Genomic DNA, 17,908 nt, shown 5'->3' with positions numbered 1-17,908 from the left:
CAACATAATTTTTACCTGAAATGCTCAAAACGGTTCAAGGTCAGGACAGGATCTGCAAGAGCGAAAGCAGGGCTTGAGTAGGGCTGTACATCTACCACTGACTTTTGTTTTCTTAACTCCTACAACCTTATACTGTGTTCAGCTGGAGCATCCTGAAGGAATCTCTACCTCAACTTTTTTTTAAAAGGCTTTCACAGCACTGGCCGAGCCTCACCTTGGCCCTGAAAGTAATGCTGAATAGGGAACTGTATAGAAACTGGCAGAGAAGATAATTGATTGTGCTGCATCACAGTCCACTTAATCTTTCTGTGAAAGAAAGCCAACTTCTGAAAGGCCCTTAAACAGTCTAGAAGGTAGCCAGCTGCTTACAACAGAACACCACATGCTTCTACTGAAAAAGTATTTTTAATCTTTAAAAACATTTCCAGCTACAAGGGAAAAACCTAAAAAGTCAGCCACCTGTGAAGGGTTAACACTTAAGTTTTTAATAGCTGCAATGCGTAACCACTGAAGTCTACCACAGCCAGGGACTTCACAACATGGAAAATCTCATTACTTGTATTTCTGCTCTCGGGAAACCCCCTTGTTTTCCTTACTTCCCAGTGACCTGGCAAATAAGTCTCCTTTGCTGGAGAGTTGAGAAAGGAGACCCTTGTAAGTAGTACTCATGGTGTCCTAGCCCAATGTGGGCAGCAGCATGCGGGCTGGATACTTCCGTTTTCTTAAACTTCCTCCACTTCTTTCAGGGTGTGCTCCAGGATAGTGTCTTGTCCCTGGAACTTAAAATAGCCACGAAACAACTTTTTCTGAAGCACCAGGGGAAACCAATAGATATCATCTGCCCACATGTGCTTGAATGGCACCTCATCCAGCTGAAACCACTGTGGGCGCATTTCTGGTGGGAGAAAACAGAAGAATTTTGCATGAGCCTTTCTCTTGGGTTTTTTTTTCTGCCTGGACTTGGAATACCTGTCAACAAGCAGCTTCCCTCTAGAGCCCAGCTCCTCCCTTCTCAAAGGGATTTTGGTATGAGTAGTTCTGCATTTCTTAAGAGCAATACTGTCTCAGAAAAGAATCTACATCCTTCCTTCCCCTCCGCTAGCTACCTACCGTCACTTTCTGTTGGCTCTCCATGAAAATGATCTGCCCGGAAAATGTGGACATCCATGAGTTCAGGGTTGCCCACAAATTCAAACGTGATCTGACCCATCTTCTGCAAGGTGTCCACAGTCAGTCCACTCTCCTCCAGGAGCTCCCTGTAGGACAAGACATAGATCTCTTGACATGAAAGCAAGAAGTGGGAGAACAAAAAGGCAGTCATTAGCTTTACTCAGAGATTCAAAACACCTCAAGTGAACCAAAGGTGAAAGCTGCACCTGTAAAACAAAGCCGGGCACAGCAGAGTTCCGGCTTGCACCAAACTATGAACCTGCTTACATCACACTGGAGCCAGGTCAGATGGGCTTGTATGTTACCTCAAGCTCCTAAAGGCTGGTAGGAAAATATGTTGGAAGGGGAAGATTCAGGAAAATTGATTGTTTAGTATAATTTACATTCCTTGCAATGTGGCGATCCTTACTGAGATAAGTGTGAAGCAGGCTAACCCTCATATGACTGTAGCTGGATGTGGCTTAAGAGCTCAGAGATGCACTTCACTTACACAGGCAAAAGGTTTTGCCAACTTCAAGCTAAAGCTTTTAGAATTGTGGGGAAGCAGGTCGTAACTACTAGAGCATCTACCTATACTTGCTACAAAATTGGCTACTGAGGCTAACTGAAGCTTATTTAAATAACGCTACACACTACATAAAATCATTTGCACACAGAATGTTAGGAATACAGTCTCAGATTCAAATGCCATATAAAAAATACAAATGAATTGTGTAAACTTGCTATTTCTGCTCCTTGGAAGTACAGTTAGCATAAAGAGAGGCTAGAAGGCAAGACTTCCGAGAGCACTTTTAGAGACTTGCCAGACAGCGCTTTTCCATGCATCACCTTGCACAGCTACCCGAAGCACATTCAATTACTTGCTCTGTTTACCACTACACACTTGGGGCTTTTTTTATTTTTACCTACCTCCAACAGAATCAGCACAGCTTGAAGTTAGTCATGGTTTTTCTAATGTACAAAAATTAGGAATACTTTGAAACAGTGTATCTTCAGCTGAGGTTAATAATTAATGTTGTTGCATATTTGGCAGTAACAATTTTAAAATGTAATGGAAATGATCTGTAAGGCTCCAGCTTTCTTTGGCATCAATTTCATGGATCCCATCCTTCAAAATTACATCCCAGCTTAATCTTCCTGAGAATCTATGTCAAAAGTGGAAGCAGTTTTCCAGCAACAAATCTAAAAGCCTCATTTTACAGGCTGCAATAACTGAACAACAAAGCACAACACTGCTATTATTCTCCAAGCAATTTATCTGTCAGCTGTTTGGCTCCATATATAGTAAGTGGAAACATTATGGGTAGAAAGCTAGAAATAATGAACTAGCTAAATGCTGCCACAGAAGGTGTGCCACTGAGGAGCTGCGGGTGCCCAGGTGCTCACAGGAATGTGGTGTATCCAGCAGAGGATGGAAATCTTACCAATATGGGAAACTTGTTCATGTTTCAGTTGAATATTTAACTATCTGTGCTGTGAGGACACTTCACCTTATGCTGCTGCAAACCCAACTGAGACAGTGCAACACGGAACCACAGCCTAACACCTCAGCTCCGAATACAGAGCAGAGGTGGTGCAAGTTCAGTTTGATTTGGACTGTGTGACACTTCCTGGAGAAGAGCTGCACCCTGAGGCAGCACTGCAACAGTGGTGGTCCACCAGGAAGGTGGGCTGTGTGTCTAGCTGGCCCTGGCTCTGGCGACTGCTTCCTGCCCAGCTGACCTCAGTGGGAATCAGTTGTGTCATTCTGCAGGAGACTCCTACCAGCTGTGTTGAAAGGGATGAGGACTGGACTGGTCCACAGCAGCAGGTGGTGGCTGTGCTGTGGCACATTGCACTTAAATTGAAACTATTATCACTTAACATTTCAAATGGACTAAAGCTCCAGTTTCTAACTCTGGGCTAGCACAGACAAACACGCACCTAGGAGATCAAATGCTAAGTTAAATCATTAGCTTTACAGCACAGTCAGCAGCAGTGTAAGCCTAGCAAATGAAGACTTGCTTTAAGTAACAAAACTGATCTCCCTCCTTCCACTCAGGGTTGGTAAATTACACAACCAACCATGATGTAAGCATGTATGTTACATGGTACATTAACACCGTGCACTGCTGGGTGCGCATCTGCACAGAGGGTCCTTCCGTCCCCTGGATGCGCTCACCACAGAACCCCGGTGGTTGCACCAGCACAGCTGAGGAGACGGTTCAGGGCAAAAGCTGTTGGGTAGCTGTTAGCACACCAACATTGATCTTCCTGCAGGTGCGAGGGCAATTCTGGGCATGTATCAGAAGGTAAGGAGGTGGCAAAGTGAAGCTTTGTATCAGCAGCATTCAGGTAAAAGAGTGAGGTACCTAGTTTTTAAAGGCATTTCACAATTCAGCTGTGATCTGCTATTTCATTTTAATGACTAGGCAGAAGAACTTCAAGAAATCAGTACTAAAAGCTTAAAAAAACGGTACTGTACCTCTGTACTGATGGAACGCAATTCCCTAACTCAGCATTACGCTTAAAAATGTCACCATGCAATCAAGTAATAAATTTCCATGCTGCCTTTCATAAAAGACCCCTGAGAATTTCTACTATTCCATCACTGTGTTTTCACACAGTACTACAAATGCTACTGCGAAGTTGCAACTGCTCAACAGCTTCCAAATTTAAACAATAAACAGCTTCAAAATTTAAGTGATAGGCGGTACACTTGCATAAGCTGCAATTCTGCTATGTAGCTGTAATTCAACTCTGCACCTTTCTGAACAGTGCAAGAACCTCTGTCCACCACTAGAAGAACAAGTCTCAGTTTAAATCAGAGTCCAGGAGATGGGAAGGAGGACACTTGGTAACTTCCAGTTAGGGACTGGACGACAATTAAAGGTTTGCAGATGACAGGCAGTGGGGAGCAATCCTGTTTCTTTGTGCATTTGGATGAACCCTCATCACCTGTGCAGCAGGTGATTTTCTCTGTTCAGAGGAGGCTCGTGACTGCGCGGGTGGGTAACACACTGGTTACGCTATGAGGAGGGTGTTACTGCTCAGCTGAGCTGCGGTAACCCCGCCTGCAGCCCACCACAAAGGGTCTAACGCCTCCAGGGCCCAAGCTGTGCCTCAACACTTGCCTCTGCCCGGGGGAGTGGCCGAGCCGGGCCAGGCCTCACCTGCGAGCAGCCTCCTCGATGCTCTCCCCCGGCTGCACCTTGCCCCCGAAGCCGTTCCACAGCCCGGCGCCAAAGCCCCGCTTCTTCATGCCCAGCAGGACGCGGGGCGGCTGCACCACCAGCACCAGGGTGAAGAGCCTGGTCGTGCACATGGCTCCTGGGCGAGAGGCGAGGAGGCTGCACCAGGGCCCCGGCACCCTCAGCGGGGAGGCCGGGCCGCTCCCCCGGCCCAGGGGGCGCAGACAGCCCCTCACCCCCCAAACAGCCAGCACCCCCTCCATAAATGCCTGGTGCCCGCCACCCCCGGCCCAGACCTTGGTCCCCCAGCGCCTACTCCTCTAGCGCTCCCCACCGACCCTTGCTCCGCTGCTCCCCCTTCCCAAATCCCTTGCCCCCAACAGCCTTCCCCCCAAACCCCTGACCCCTCCGCAGCCCTTCCCCAAACCGTAAGCCGAGACCCCCCAGCACCTCTGCCCAACGCCCGCCTTTCCCGCCTGCCGCCGCCTCTTCCCCTCAGCACCGGCCCGGCCCTTCCCGCGCCGCCGCCGCTCCCGGCCCGCCCCCGGCCCGCCCCTGGCCGCCGTGAGGGACGAGGGCGGGCTGAGGCGGCCGCCATGGCGTGGCCGGGGGGCGCCGCCGTTGGCAAGTGCGTGGCGGGGCCGCTGAGGGGATCCCAGGCGCCGCGCCGGGCCGCCGGGTCCCGCCCTGAACCGGGGGTCGGTGGGGCGGCCCCGGCGAGGTGCGGCCGTAGTCCCGGCGCCTGAAGTTTTTGTCAGGAACGGGTAACGGGCCATTTGGGTTTGTCGGGAATGCTGGAACGGGGTTCATTACCTGGAAAGCGACGGTAGCAGCGTGGCCGCAGCCGGGAGGGAGCCTCCGGGAGCTGGGGTGGCCCTGCTTCCCCTGAGGGGCTGATGGAGGCCGCCCTGGCCCTTGCTGGGGTCCCTTTGCCATGTTGCGCCGCCGGCGGCGGAGCGCGGCCCTCCCTCCTTCCCGCCTCTCCTCAGGTTCCACCCGTGAGGCCGCAATGAAACACGGCCCTTCTCTTGTGGGTAGACCTGGTAGCTAAAGGTGCCAAGACTCAATTTGCCGGCTTTTTTTTTTCAGCCTGGGAGGAACTGTATTCGATGTTAGAATTAAGTACTACGGAGACTTTGGAAATACATAGTGGTTATGTACTAACTGATTCTCTTGCCTTTCATCCCGGGCAGCTGTAGGCGTTTGGTGAGCAAATGTCTACACACCACGGGAAGGTTTCAGAAGAAATCTGGGACTGAGCACAGGTGGCTGCAGCGGCACTTGAGGGACCCCTTTGTCAAGGCAGCGAAGCAGCAGCATTACCGTTGCCGAAGTGCGTTCAAGTTACTGGAAATTGATGACAAGCTTCATATTCTTCGTCCGGGGCTTTCTGTTCTTGACTGTGGAGCGGCACCTGGTGCTTGGAGCCAGGTTGCAGTACAGAGGGTCAACGCCTTAGGTACCGGTAAGCGCATGTTTTTGGCAGACAAGATGGGGATGATGCTCATCTTGAAGTGTGTGAGAAGGTTCAGCTGTGTGGTGGTGGTGTGGGGAAGGGCATGGGTACTGGCAAATGCCAGTCACCGATAGAAGCCTGAAGGTGTGTGCCTGTGTGGCAGTGAATAGTGACTCTTTGTATCGTCTGGAGAAATCATATTTGCGAAATAAAAACTTGCCATGTGGTGCTGGTGTTCTGATTAACTGCTGTGGGGAAGATCCCTTCATTGCATTCTGAAATTGGTGTGGCCTCCAGCAGGTAACTTGGGTTTTCTGAATTTTTATTTCCCTTCTTGAAAAATGGTAGTAACCACTACGTCCATTTTATGTGTGTTACGCCATTTATATTTACAAGGTAAGGTGTTATCATCTGTACTATTGTCCAGGATATCTGGACTGTCAGTCTTGAAAGAGCAGAAGAAAACCAAGAAAAATACCCCTTGCTTATCCAAAGTAACTGAGTTTTCATGTCTTGAATGGATTAGCTTAGAGCAAACCATCCATCCGATGCACACAGCAAACTCTCAAAGGACGAGACGACCAGACATGGCAGGTGATACGTCTTTTGTTTATTGACTAACGTGGCACTCATGCATATGCAGGTTGTTTGCAACCACTATGAGTGTTCAGTGTGTCATTCATTTTTATAATCTAGATCCTGCTGTCCCCACCGGCTTTGTCCTTGGTGTTGACCTCCTGCGGATTTCTCCTCTGGAAGGAGCAGTGTTCCTGTCAGAGGCTGACATTGCAGACCCAAGCACGCTGAGGTCGATTCAGAGCCTGCTTCCTGCAGAGAAAGTAGATGTTATCTTAAGCGACATGGCACCTAATGCGACAGGCATTAAAGAACTGGATCATCAGAAGCAGATCAATCTGTGTTTAGGCCTGCTGAATCTGTCCCAAAGTATTTTAAAGCCAAAAGGAACAATGCTTTGTAAATTCTGGGATGGATACGAGTCACATCTTCTGCAAAACAGACTGAAGGAGCAGTTCCAAGACGTGAGAACTATAAAGCCTCATGCCAGCCGGAAGGACTCTGCTGAATCTTATTATTTGGCAAGACTGTACAAAGGGAAATGAAGGCTGAGAACAGCAGGTTATCGTAACAGGTGATCAAACATTGATTGGAAATCTGAATTTGGCATGTGTTTAAAGAATAAATCCCCCCATCCCTGGGAAAATCTGACGCAATTCTGATGAAGTACATCATGCTTTTCAAAAATAAACCGGGATGGTGTCCTACTGAGTTTATCCACTAATTATACAAGCAGAGACATCCATTCTAGCTTCTTACCTGTGGAGAAAAGTGTTGGGTATGGAGAGGAATAATCTGAAAGGCAACCTGTGGGGCTGGCATAATGGAAATGAAAATAAAACAGTGATTATATGAGTTTTTAATGTATGCTTGAAAATCATTGCATTATTAATGTCATATATGAGACTAACCATCAAGGTGGTTGTCAGAATGAGAGGGAACAGTGAGGGGAGTTTAAGCCAATTTGTTGCCTCTTCATCTTTCTTAAAAGCTGGTGCAATTTGTTAGCACATGTAAAAATAGGTAACGTTTTTATGTGTGTCAGGATCTGCATTGTCTCATGTACGATCTGTAAGGCAGCCGCTCGGGGTATGCGACGTGACTCTGGAATATTCAGCCTGATGGCTCTACTGCATTTTCTAAAGACAGGTTATATTTAGAAATTGCTACTTCATGGTACTCATAAATCCCGTAAATGACAGGAGGGCAGGGTCATTGCTACTGAGAAGATAATTTCCCCTGTGTTTTCACTAATGTTTTGTATTTGAGCAATGATGTTTCTCTAGGTGAAATGGCAACATGTTCCCTGGATCCTAGACACGGAGAATTACTGATTGAATTGCTAGAATTCTGTTTGGAAAAATAAATTTAGCCACTGCCTTATCTGGAAGTGACAACTTTTACATTAAATAGTGCTTTTATCAGACCGACTGTGGCATGAGTTGTAAGATGGGCTGGCACCACTGACTTTTTCAGGCTTCCAGGTCTTTCTCCTTATAAATGTTTTATTTGGGGTGACTTACAGATTTATCAACTATTAACTGCTTGAAACTGCTGGATCTCCAGACTGAACGGTGTGTGCGGAAGCGTCAGCCCAACAGCCTGAACCGGGGCGTTGAGTGTTGCTTTGTGTGTTTGGGAAGGGGAAAAAATAACGTTGGTGTGCGCTGCTGGGAAAACTGCTGCCTGCGACTCGCAGCGGGAGCTGGGGCTGGCTCCCCCGGCTGCAGTGGCGGTGGGGCAGGACGGCCCATGCGCGGGCAGGAGCGCTGCGGCTCCGTCCCGGGTTGCAGCGGGGGACAGTGCGGTTTTGGCGGGGTGGGTTGCGGAGAGGCGGCGGGGGGAGGCCGGACTGGAAGGGGCTTCGCACCGAGGCGGGGCATTACGGTACGGCGCGGCGGGCGTGCGCGCCTAGTCCCGTCGTTACGGCGGCCCGGCCCGCTGTTCTCGCGAGAGCTGGCGCGAGTTCCCGTGAGATCTCGGCGCCGGGGCGAGGAGGGAGATCCAAGCGGGGCGCGCGCCGCCGCCCGCGGCGGGTGAGTGAGGGAGCGCGTGAGGGGGCTGCGGCCCGGCCCGTTCCCGCCGCCCGGCCGAGCGGGGGGAGGCTGCGCCGTGTCCCCGTTTCTTCTGCCCCTGAGGTGGGGTAGGGCTGTGGGCGCTGCCGGGGCCCCGCTCCCCCGCTCGCCCTCGGAGGGGTCCCTGAGGGCGAGCCCCCGCGGTGCTCAGCGCGGCCCGGCCGCGGCCGCTCCCGGGGGTCTAAGGCGCGGGGCTGTGAGGGCAGCGGGTCCCTCGGTGCCCTCCCGGGGAGCCTTTGCCAAAGGGTTCTCTGCAGCGGGGAGGAACGTAATCTTTAACGCTCATCTTGGTTTCGGAACCGGCTTGCTGGAGCAGTTACCTGTTGGCAGTGGTCTTTCTCGAATTTATTTATCTGTGGTACTGAGGTACTTACTTCGAATAAACGTTTTCATTTGGGTTTTGGCTGATCTTGCCAGTGTGCCTCTATTATGTCTCCTCATTGTCATGATGTAAATCAGAAGAGTAACTGCTGGCTTACCCTGAGAGTTACCCCATGCCCGTGGCTCTGGTAGGAGCCTGTGTGAGTGTTCAGTGTCTTCCCTGGTCCTGAGCCTTCACCTGTGCTGCTGGGGCTTGCTGGGGTGGGCAGTCACCAGAGGGTCTTCCTGAAATCTCCTGGAAAAACTTGAAAGCTTTTCCGAGCTCCAGGCTTAGTTTGTCTTTGGCCTTTTAGTTAGTGCCCTTCCAAATTTGAAGAAAGAATTGCAAAAACTTTGATGTGAACAAGGAAACACAGTTTTACTTAGAGAAATGATCTGTGAACTTGGGAAGCCTTGTTACTGGAAGTTAGGCTCCAAAGTGCTTTTTTGGAAACCAGAATCAAGTTGTGTAGAAGGTAGGGTTTGCTCCCAGTACGGAATTATTTCTACTCCCCCATCAGCTTCAAACGTTTGGAGGAAGAGTAATGAGTTCTGTTAGTGTTCAGTGTTGTAGATCTTCATGTCCTACAATGTCAGCTTGCATCCCAGAATCTATCTTGATTGTATAGGAAAGAATTCAATTTTGTATGACTTACGACAGACTTCGTATGCTTATGGGCTGATGTTCTGGGGAGAGTGTATTGAAATAAAATCAAACCGTTTTGGGTAGGAAGCTCGGGGAAGAACAGGATGTCTTGCATCGGTTTCTTGTTTTAGAGGCCTACAACTTCAAACGTGGTTGGATAGTGTTTTCTGGTTCCAGTTCACCCCAGCAGTATCTGTGGATCCCACCAGTTACTAGCAGGTTGGGTTTTGTTTTCCTGTAAATTGGAAAACCTTGCATTTAGTGTTTCTTCAAGGCAATGACGTTAGATCTCTTTTTTTACTAAAGCAGCCATTATATAACAGCTTGCTCTGATCGTTTTTCTGATGAGTCTCTGTGTATTTCCAGAGCCATGGAGGATTTGGAAGGTAATACCACTGTTTTCTCCACCCTGAGGTCCCTCAACAACTTTATTTCGCAGCGTATGGAGGGGATGTCTGGGCTGGCTACGCCAGGATCGACTCAAAGCGCCTTACAGACTGAGTACCAGCAGAGGGTGCAGGTGAGGTGTCCTCATCTTGGTGATGCCTGCGGTATCACTTCAGTGTGGTTGTGTACTCCTTTTGATTTCAGGATTCGGGATTGATTTCATTAAGATCTGACCATTCTTTCTAAAACTGATATTCTTGCAAGCTCAATGGTGGAAGCTTGCTTTTGGTCAACGTTCTAGAATATTTCCCCTTTTTTCAGTGCCAGACATTTATTTCTGTTTTGTGAAAATTTAAGAAAGGTCCTTTGAATTTCTTCCCTGTTAGTTATGTCTGTATACCAGCTCAGGAAATTCAGTTGTAAGTTGTTCTGACATTTCTGAACAAAGGAGCTTTATAGCTGTTACTCTTTTTCTAGTAAGTCACTTTGTTACCTTTTTTCACAATCTTCCTTGAAGTTTCTTTGCCTGGACACATACAGGAGACTTGCATTGTGCTGTGGCTTTGATGTGCTAACCAGTAGTGATTTCTTGTCCACTTCTGTTCATATCCACATGGGGTTTTTTTTGACTTTTTCCTGTAAGCTGCCTCATGCACATAAAGCATGGAGCAAATTGACATCTTGGATCATAAGGACCGTTTGTTAGGCAGGAATGAAGATTCTGTCTTCTGTTCCTTAAAATAATTCTATTTCAATCTCTTAAGTATAAAATAAGCTTGCTTTTTTTTCAGTGTAAATCTGATGGACTTGAAATGTTGATAAAAACTTATGCATTTTCTGTCTTTTACAGAGATAGAGGAGTCTGTCGTTAGAGAGTCTTCATTAGCTATGTGTTGAATGTACATTGCTTAGATGTGAGGTATTCTATTAATACTGTCTGTGCCTTAAGGTAATTTGAATGAAAAAAAAGAAGTGTAATGTAGCAGGCAGTTAGAAAAACATGTTTCGCTCAGCAGTTAAATTTCTTGGGGAGCGTGATCTCTGCCACTTGGTTAGCTGCTGTTACTTTTAGAGGCCTGTGGAGTTCATAATTAACCTTTTTTTAGATACCTTTTGTCAGAGTACCTCTAGAGATTGAATGAGAAATTCTGAATGAAGAACTTGAAATTCACCTCTTTCCAACTAGCATTGATTTGATAGGGGTTTCTGTGTTGTTGAACTCTTGGTTTTCCCATCTGCAGCTGATGTGAGAAGTACCACAAATATGGCGATAGTTTCCTTGTAATTTGTGAAATGGCATGCAAGTGTCAGCTGAATAATACAGGGTGTGAGATAATGATATTACTGCAATGCTGTTAATAGTGTGTAATGTCCCTTTTCACACATGAACTGGGCAGTTGGAAGAACAAGCTGGACAAATCCGCTCCAAATCCCAGCTCTTGCAGGTGGAACGAGAGAAGTTGCAGATGGAGCTTAGCCACAAAAGAGCGCGCATTGAGCTAGAGAAGGCAGCTAATACCAATGCCAGAAACTATGAGGTAAGTATGACAGTTGCAGATGACTTGATATCATAGGCCGAAGTCAGAACATACCTTGCACATCTGTGTTGGTGTTTGGATCAGGGATACGCTGTTGACTTCTCACGTGCTGTGCTTTGGTTTGCCGTGGTGTGTCTCTGAATATGTGTAGTCAACTTCTTTTGGATGAAACTAAACTGAAAGATGCAGGCCGGGAGAAAGCTTGGTGCTCTCCAACTGCTAATGGACACTGTCTTCGTGAATGCGCCTGGAAAGCATTTACTGTGTTTGCATTTACTGCAGATGTGGTGGTGGTGTGAGTGTCGAGTTCCCAGCACCAACTGTTTTGCTCTACAGATCCCCTCGCAGTGCATTGCACTAATTGCTCATGTACCCAAGAGTGTGAGCGCTGAAGCCTTGTTTGGTTGACAAACTGATGATCTGATCACTAGATTCTGTTAGTTTAGCACTGAAGGCAGCAATAACAAAAGGGATTTGGAATTTGTTTCTCCCAGAAGTGTTTAAGTGTTTTTCTCCCAGATGAATTTAAACTTCTGCTGGCACAGTTGCAAGCATTTAGTTTTTGTGACTGTAATTAATTGGAATGGCAGCAGTGCCAACCATGCACTGTCACACAAGAGAGCTTGCACTGATAAAACAGTGAGCCTCACTCAGGGACTAACAGCTTTTATTAGTTTCTGGTTTTGTGCCCACATATGTTTGCTTAACTATGTTACTGAAATAAGTAGTAGATCTGTGGGTTTTGTAGTATAATAAAGGTCTGATTTTTTTTTTTTTTTACTTAAAAGGATTTATTTAAATTTATTTAAAAAGAAATCTTTAAAAAATAATAAGCATGTTTTTGTTGCATTTTACAAGGGTGTGCTGGGTGACAGATTTAGTGTGTAGTGGTGAAATAGCAAGTCAGTGACTAAATTCCTCATTCCTCTGAAGTCAGGTGATGTGGGTTAGGCCACAAAGAGTTCAAACTGGAATATAGCTGAGTCAGTCACAGAAACCCTTGAAATACTGGTATAAAAAAAGGGAGCAGCACTAATCCAGCACTGTGGTAATTACCCTGCTCAGATGCTGTGTTTTTCTGAGTCATGTGGATAAAGGTTTTAGGAACCTCACACTGCTTTGCATAATCCTTGCTTACTATGTAAATCCGTGTCTCGATTTGCTTTGATTAGCAAGGCAATTTACTGCACATTTTTTCAATAACTGTTAATCAATTTGTGGTAGGAACAAACTGAAATGGTGTATGAAAGTTTGTCAGACTGCAAAAATATTTATTGTATTCATTGATAATACTGTGCGTTTAAATCCCGTTTCTTTTCTATTAAATAGCCTCATATAATTTCAAGAAGTTGCAGAGAGAAGTTCGTCTTATTAACCCAACGACAGAGAACTGAGTTTCTGAAAGTCAATTTGCTATGCATGGGTCAGCTTTAAATTGGAGCATCAAATGTTTTCATCTTTGATCCACTGGAGAGTGTGCAGTGGAGCCTGTGAAACCATGTCTGTATTCTCATATTCATGTCTTAGTCTAAGAGATTTGGAAGACTGTCTTAATTTTCTAGCTCCATTGCCCTGCATAGTTCCTTGGCATTGATCTGCTGCTGGTAGGATCTCTGCCCCTGCTAGTGGAAAGGTTAAAGCTATGGTCTGAGTAATATTGTTCCATGATGATGCCTTGGTGGCCACAGTAATGAGAAATGAAGACAGGAGAAATGAAAGTGGCTTCACCTTTGTGCTACTTTCTTCTTACATTTCTTTGCTTTTTTTTCCTTCTTTGCAAGCGAGAGGCTGACCGTAACCAGGAGCTGCTCACACGCATAAAGCAATATCAGGAAAGGGAGACAGAAGCTGAAAATAAACTGAAAGAACAAATAGAGATGAACAAATCCTATAAGAAGAGCATGGAGACAACGAGTAAGAAGCTGCAAGAGAAGGAGAGCAAATTAGCTGAAGCTAATGAAGTAAGAACAGAGTAATTTTTTAATCTGTTCATAGCTTCAGGTGACTTTGCAGTTCTTGTGAATTGAAAATGCCCTTTTTGATTTAAAAAACCCCACACAACCGAACAAAATGATTGGAATCACTGTGTTCATCATCTGGAAATAAATAAATGCTAGTGTGTCTTTGTGTCAAAGTTTGGAACCTAATCAAGTCCAGACCCAAGTGAGCAAGTCAGAAGATGTTGCAGTGTTAATTAATAATGAGATGAGATTTCTTAGACAGATTGATATGGAGAAGGAGGAAAACATGTGCAAAAGTCAGGTTACATGACATTGTGTAAAGAAAGGGGAAATGCTAGAGGAGGTAAGGTGGGAAGGTGTTCAGGGAAGCAGGGAGAACTGCAGAGTAAATGAGGCCAAAGTTAAGTACAAAGTTTATCTTCCTGAAGCGTCTTAAGTGCCTGTGTGTTCCACTGTAGATTGAATGCTTGGATAATAATTTCAGGTCTTTTGGATGAATGTCTTCTCAACCCTCAGCCTTTTCAGATATTATGATAGTTAAGTTCAGCTAGTTAATTTGAAACTTTTCTGTTTAAATTGGTTTCTTGCACCAGTTGTGGATCAGCAAGCACTAGGTCCTTAAACCTTCCTCCTGCCTAGGTGTCACTGGAAATGTATCTATGTGATAAAGCGGGTAAACAGATTTAATGTGCCAGTTATCAGTGATTAAAAACAGGGAGGCAGTGGCAGCACATGAGATAAACTAAACCCACATGTGAATTGTGTTCTATTTCTGTGTTCTTTTTATTTCCACATCCATCAGTATCAAGATGAGAACCCTTTATGCATCTCTGTCTAGAAAACATCTTACGTATGTAATGTTTTGAGGCTTTTCTCTCTTTGTTCAAAGGAGCAGAGTAATGGCTATTTGAAATAAACCTGTGCATTTTTCTTTAGAGTGAAGATATTTTGAACAAAATTTTAAAAACAACTTGTCCTCTACTTTTAAGGAAAGCATAATACATCTGGTATTTGGTTGAGGCAAACCCAGACATTTTCAATTTTGAAACCCAGACAAAATGTATTTGGAATGGTTGTGGCATAATTTTTTTACTTTAATATATATACTGGTGTTTTATCATCATCTGGCTTTGAAGCTTGATATTTTTCATGCCAGTTTGAGGTCACCCATTTTAAATAGGTAATGGAAATCACAATTTGGGTGACAGATGAAAGCGACTAAATGATTTTCTCTTGTCTTTGCTTTTGAGATGAGTTTGCAGGTCTGAAGGTTTGCCAGTGGGTGGGATTGTTTCTAGATTCAACATTGGTACTTTTTAGTTGCATATGATTTCTGACTATCAACATCTGTAATGTCCAGCTTGGAGAGTCATAGCCTTGTGTAGTTATTCTTCCTTTCCATTAATTCAGACAATCGCTGTATTAAAAGGGAAGATAACAGAGCTGCAATGGAATATAATGAATCAAGAGATGCAGATGACAAGCCAAGACTCTCAGAAGCAGGAACTGATGGAACAACTGGATGTTCAACATAAGTAAGCAGGGGATGAATGACTGTAGGGGGAAAAAGTCAAACAAAACTTCAGTCTTCTGCAGCTGTCATCACTCAGAAAAACTTTCAACAGCGTTTGATTTCTGCTCTTCAAAGGGGTTCTTTGATCTGGATGTGCAGGTTATAACCGTTGTTTGAAACTAGCTCTGAGGTGCAATTTAATTGTACCTTGAGAAGAAAAAAATACTTGAGCTTGAAATCTTGGCAATGTCTTGTGTTCGTGGTAGAGAGTTAACAGAAGGCGTGTGGGTGGGAAAGGCTAATCTGAACTTTATAGACTGAACAGAACAAAAATATCGAGCCTTAAATCATAGTTGAGGGGTAGTTGAAAGATAAGTGTGTTTTTCCTTGCTTACTAAGTTCAACTCTTCAGTTTCAAAGGTGCTGTTTATTTGCTATGAGTGTGTATTTGTTTGTTTCAGAATTAAGGTGTCTTGATTTTTGGATACTTCTCAAGATAGATCTTTTTATTAAAATGGCTATTTTTGTCTATAATTTAGAGGGAGATGGTATGAGTGTGAAGCTATGTTGAGTGCCATATAGCTTGTTAGTGGTGTTTAAAAGTGTTTGTCGGAGATACTTCTGCATGTAGGTTGTTTCTAGCATGTGATTCCTGGGTGCTAAATGCCTCTTGTGTCTACATCTGATAGAAAATGGCAAGAGGCGAGTCAGCAAATCCAGACATTGCAAGCAAGCCAATCCCTACTGGCAGAATATGAACAGAAGATTAAGGTAAGAATCTTTGTGGCCTATATAAAGCTTCAGTTTTTAATTTATTCCATGGAAGAACAGAACAGTGTTTTTTTTTTAAACTTACTATTGCAGAAATAAAGTTTGTTTGTCCTACAAGAATCTGATCTGGTGGTCAGCAGGAGCTAAAGTTGGCTGAATTAATTTGAGTTGACCAGAGTACCTACAATTAGCTGGAACATGACAATTTTCACCTTTGTTGTATCAATTGGTTGGGGAAAAAAGCAATCCACCTATGCTTTCTGTATGGAAAAGTGATTTATGTCGTTATGCAGTACTTTGGAGAAATGTTCTGCTTGGTCTTGTGCCAGAGCACAAGATTGCTCTGCAAAATATTGCTTCTAGAGCAACATTTTTTTCAAACGGTGGAGGATGAACTTAGCAGCTACAGTTACTCTTCTGCTTCCCAGAAAATCCTTCTTCTGGAGTTGGGTTTTGCTCTTTTAGAAAGTGCAATTATTTGCAAAGGTTTCAAAACTGCACTGACTTAAATGTGAGTATAGAGATGCTTTATGTCCTTTCAAATTAATGTGTGGGCTGGCAGGAGTGTATTTTTTTCACTTGTCTTATCCTCGTGGGAGAGGTAGATATGGAGAGTTGCTTTGGTTTGAGCAGGCGCTGATAGTGGCATTGCCTGTAGTTGCTGTGAAGTAAAGCTAGAGTGAAAGCCAGCCTCATTGCCAGCTCTGCGACTGCAAGAAGAGACTTAATTGAACAGAAAGGTTGGGAAGCAGATTATCAGAGTGCAGTCCAGCTCTAAATAAACTTTCTTCTTTTTTGGAGAAAAAACAGTAACGTTTACCGTAATGCTAAAATGCATGGTTGTGTTTCTTTTCATTTCTAATTCTTGCAGGCCATCCAAGCATCCCCTCTACACTTCATGAACAGAGGGCTAGAAGACAGGAAAATCATAGATTTGGTTTAATCAGTAGAAGAAGGTCCTTTTAATGATTAGTAGAGTTCTTTTTTTGTTATGAACTTAGGGTAAACAGGTGTAGAGAAGAGGCCAGCCCAGGTGTTACAAATGGAATGAGTCATCCCTACTTTGAGCATTGGATTGGACCAGATGACCTACTGAGTTCCCTTCCAACTTCATTCATGTCACTGAGTTTAAAAAGTACAATGGAGAGGTAGCTCTTGAGTTCCGAGTTAATCATTGCTATTCTCTTGTCGTCCCATGTTTTCCAGGATCTGGAACAGAAGTTCTCCCAGCAGGAACATGATGCTCTAATTGTCAAGAACATGAAGGCAGAACTGGCCCGTTTCCCAAAAATGGAGCGGGAATTGCGCCAACTCAGGGAGGAAAATGCCTACTTCAGGTGAATGAAGGGTTGTTCAGTTGTTGAGAGGCTTATCTTGTGTTCTTCTGTACCTGCTACCATTGCACTATACGCTCTTTCAAATCCCTCTTTTGGGCTTACTTTAGGGAAAACTTTAGAAGGAAGTTTAAATATTTCATATAAATACTGTGTATGAATTGAGCAGTGTTGTGATCGTTACTAGATGAGAGGATTTGACAACATCTGGGTAATCTTCCTGAACACAAGAGCCTCACAGGATGCATATTGATTGTTCTGGATGGTGACATATTTGCTAGAACAAAATTAAATGTTTAAAGACAGTGATGAACTCTATACAGCTTTGGGAAAGAAATTCCTATAGAGAGAAGAGACAAGTGAGTGTTTCTTTAAAAACTGTTTTTGCTTAGTTATTGTTACCACTTTTTTAAAGGGCTGTTTTTCCAGCATAATGTTTGGAAAGTCTTTTGTTTAAATTTATAAAGCCCTCTGATACAGCCCTTTGTAGGGTAGACTTTCTGGGTTTCTGAAGTGGCATTTAATTTGAAAAATTAAATTTCTATGTACTATGAAATAACTTGCCTTAAAGATATTTTTTTTTTTTTAAAGAATAAACTTAATTTTCATTTTCTGGTGCATTTAAAAAAAAAAGCCTAGATTACATTGAGTGATCTTGCCAGCTTTTTCTTATTCTAAAATTAAGTAATTTCCCTTCACTTCGTTCTGGTTATTGTTTTCATTATCATTTAAATTGTTTATCTTGCAATCTTTTCTCATGCTTGTTTTTTGTGCACAGAAACATGATACCAACAGATTAAAGGTAATTTTTTAAAAAAGTTTTATCTTACCCTTGCACACCTCTATTGAAGTAGAGAGAAGCAATCTCAATGCTTGCTTGGTCACCACAGAGTACTCAAAAAGCCTGAGCGTCTGCCGCTTGCTGTGTTCCAATCCTGCATTCAACCTGAC

General features: G+C 44.5%; 3 protein-coding genes across 5 annotated transcripts in view; 2 read left to right on the top strand and 1 right to left on the bottom strand.

Moving 5' to 3' along the window:
* Window positions 1-462: 462 nt before the first annotated feature.
* Window positions 463-5,325, bottom strand: NUDT1 (nudix hydrolase 1). 3 transcript variants are annotated; one of them, XM_056334186.1, is made up of 4 exons: window positions 5,154-5,325; window positions 4,323-4,479; window positions 1,111-1,256; window positions 463-895 (listed from the first exon to the last, which is right to left on the bottom strand). In XM_056334186.1, exons 2-4 carry the CDS (start codon window positions 4,472-4,474, stop codon window positions 723-725), a joined length of 471 nt encoding a protein of 156 aa, XP_056190161.1. In that variant the 5' UTR covers window positions 4,475-4,479; window positions 5,154-5,325; the 3' UTR covers window positions 463-722. The 3 variants fall into 3 exon arrangements, with proteins under 3 accessions (XP_056190161.1, XP_056190160.1, XP_056190162.1); XM_056334185.1 differs by lacking the exon at window positions 5,154-5,325 and adding an exon at window positions 4,791-4,944; XM_056334187.1 differs by lacking the exon at window positions 5,154-5,325 and adding an exon at window positions 4,791-4,857 and having other exon boundaries at window positions 4,323-4,499.
* Window positions 4,864-7,798, top strand: MRM2 (mitochondrial rRNA methyltransferase 2). The gene is made up of 3 exons (XM_056334184.1): window positions 4,864-4,968; window positions 5,534-5,805; window positions 6,493-7,798. The coding sequence occupies exons 1-3, from the start codon at window positions 4,937-4,939 to the stop codon at window positions 6,915-6,917; spliced, it is 729 nt and encodes a 242-aa protein (XP_056190159.1). The 5' UTR covers window positions 4,864-4,936; the 3' UTR covers window positions 6,918-7,798.
* Window positions 7,799-8,321: 523 nt separating this feature from the next.
* Window positions 8,322-17,908, top strand: part of MAD1L1 (mitotic arrest deficient 1 like 1) — a 380,568-nt gene continuing 370,981 nt past the window's right edge. Inside the window, exons 1-7 of the mRNA XM_056336428.1 lie at window positions 8,322-8,408; window positions 9,820-9,973; window positions 11,238-11,378; window positions 13,160-13,339; window positions 14,750-14,874; window positions 15,542-15,623; window positions 16,830-16,960. Coding sequence (XP_056192403.1) covers window positions 9,824-9,973; window positions 11,238-11,378; window positions 13,160-13,339; window positions 14,750-14,874; window positions 15,542-15,623; window positions 16,830-16,960 — 809 coding nt within the window. The 5' untranslated portion in view covers window positions 8,322-8,408; window positions 9,820-9,823. The remainder of the gene's footprint in view (window positions 8,409-9,819; window positions 9,974-11,237; window positions 11,379-13,159; window positions 13,340-14,749; window positions 14,875-15,541; window positions 15,624-16,829; window positions 16,961-17,908) is intronic.

Source organism: Falco biarmicus, chromosome 4 (assembly GCF_023638135.1).
Source record: "Falco biarmicus isolate bFalBia1 chromosome 4, bFalBia1.pri, whole genome shotgun sequence".
Lineage (NCBI taxonomy): Eukaryota > Metazoa > Chordata > Aves > Falconiformes > Falconidae > Falco > Falco biarmicus.
Note: the sequence above shows the minus strand (reverse complement) of the source record. Positions and strands in the feature narration are given on the sequence as shown.